Consider the following 1466-nt stretch of genomic DNA (forward strand, 5'->3'; position numbering starts at 1 on the left):
GTCCAACTGGCTCTGAAGCTGCTGCTGCACTGTGGCTAGTTGTGCTGCTGCTTCCGCANGCAGCAGGTCCAACTGGCTCTGAAGCTGCTGCTGCACTGTGGCTAGTTGTGCTGCTGCTTCCGCAGACAGACGCTCCAGCATTTGCTGCTGCTGCCTCAGCCGTTGCGCCCCTCCAAGCGACTGAACAGACTGCAGCAGCAACAGCAGCAGCAGCAGCAACAGCAGCAGTAGCAGCAACAGCAGCAAATGCACGAGAAAACCCTTCGCTGTAGCTTTCGTACGACTGCAACTGCGCCAACAGCACTTGCGTGTTTTCACAGCAGCAGCAGCAACAGCGGCAGCAACAACAGCAGCAGCAGCAACAGCAGCAGCAGCAGCAGCAAAGTAAGTTACCAGCAGCTCGTGGCTGCATGCAGTAGAAAACTCGAAGCGGAATTCAGCTGCAGCGAGACCATTGGTCAGCGGTGGGGGTATCTGTTCCTGTTCCTCTTTCCATGCATCGTAGCCTTGCTGCTGCTGCTGCTGCTGCTGCTGCTGCTGTTGCTGCTGCTGCTGCTGCTGGGCAGCAAGTCTGCTGCGCAGCGCACTCGGCAGCTGCTGCTGCTGCAGAAATGCAGCAACGCGAGAGAGGAGTTCGTTAGCTTCAGCGTTCACTTGCGTTGTCATCGATTGAAACCTGTACAAGCAGCAGCAGNAGAGGAGTTCGTTAGCTTCAGCGTTCACTTGCGTTGTCATCGATTGAAACCTGTACAAGCAGCAGCAGCACATCCTGCTGCTGCTGCTGCTGCTGCTGTTGCTGCTGCTGTTGCTGCTGCTACTGATGATTCTACTGCCCCTACTGCTGCTGCTCCTGCTGTTCCTGCTGCTGCTGCTGCTGCTGCTGCTGCTGCTGATGTTAGAAAGCTACGTAGCATTGATGAGGGCAACTTCCCTTTATGCAGCAGCAGCAAAACAGGAGACAGCAGCAGCAGCAGCAGCAGCAGCAGCAGCAGCAGCAGGAACAAGAACAGCAGCACTACAAGCAGCAAGAGAGAGACTGCAGCACCAGGGAGAGAAGCACCAGCAGCAGCAGCAGCAGCAGCAGCAGCAGCAGCAGTATGTTGGGGTGTACGTACAGCGCCTCGTATTCGTCTGCCAGGGCACGGACCCCAGCAGGGAGCAGCAAACTCAGCTGCTGCTCTGCGCGGCGGTTGGGGGGAAGCACCTGCTGCGCAGCAGCAGCAGCAGCAGCAACAGCAGCAGCAGCAGCAACAGCAGCAGCAGCAGCAATACGTACACCCAGCATACCCCCGACACAACGTACATCAACAGCAGCTGCTGCAGCGATGAAAGGCAGCAGCCTCCAACTGCAGCAGCAGCAGCAGCAGCAACTGCAGCAACTACTGCTGCTGCTGCTGCTGCTGCAGCTGTAGCGGCAGCAACGGCAGTAGCGGCAAGAACTGTAGCAACGCATTGCATGCAACGCA

General features: G+C 57.7%; 2 protein-coding genes across 2 annotated transcripts in view; one reads left to right on the plus strand and one right to left on the minus strand.

Moving 5' to 3' along the window:
- EMH_0081030 (uncharacterized protein) overlaps positions 1 to 666 on the minus strand; it is a gene marked incomplete at both ends in the record, with an annotated part of 786 nt that extends 120 nt beyond the window's left edge. The window contains 3 exon segments of the mRNA XM_013500328.1: positions 1 to 56; positions 60 to 189; positions 394 to 666. Of these exon segments, the coding sequence (XP_013355782.1) occupies positions 1 to 56; positions 60 to 189; positions 394 to 666 (459 nt within the window).
- A 250-nt stretch (positions 667 to 916) lies between these two features.
- The window catches only part of EMH_0081040 (uncharacterized protein), a gene marked incomplete at both ends in the record, with an annotated part of 2044 nt that continues 1494 nt past the window's right edge, over positions 917 to 1466 (plus strand). Inside the window, one exon of the mRNA XM_013500329.1 lies at positions 917 to 1464. Within this exon, the coding sequence (XP_013355783.1) occupies positions 917 to 1464 (548 nt within the window). The remainder of the gene's footprint in view (positions 1465 to 1466) is intronic.

This window comes from Eimeria mitis, genomic scaffold, assembly GCF_000499745.2.
Source record: "Eimeria mitis Houghton genomic scaffold, Emh_scaff5285, whole genome shotgun sequence".
Classification (NCBI taxonomy): domain Eukaryota; phylum Apicomplexa; class Conoidasida; order Eucoccidiorida; family Eimeriidae; genus Eimeria; species Eimeria mitis.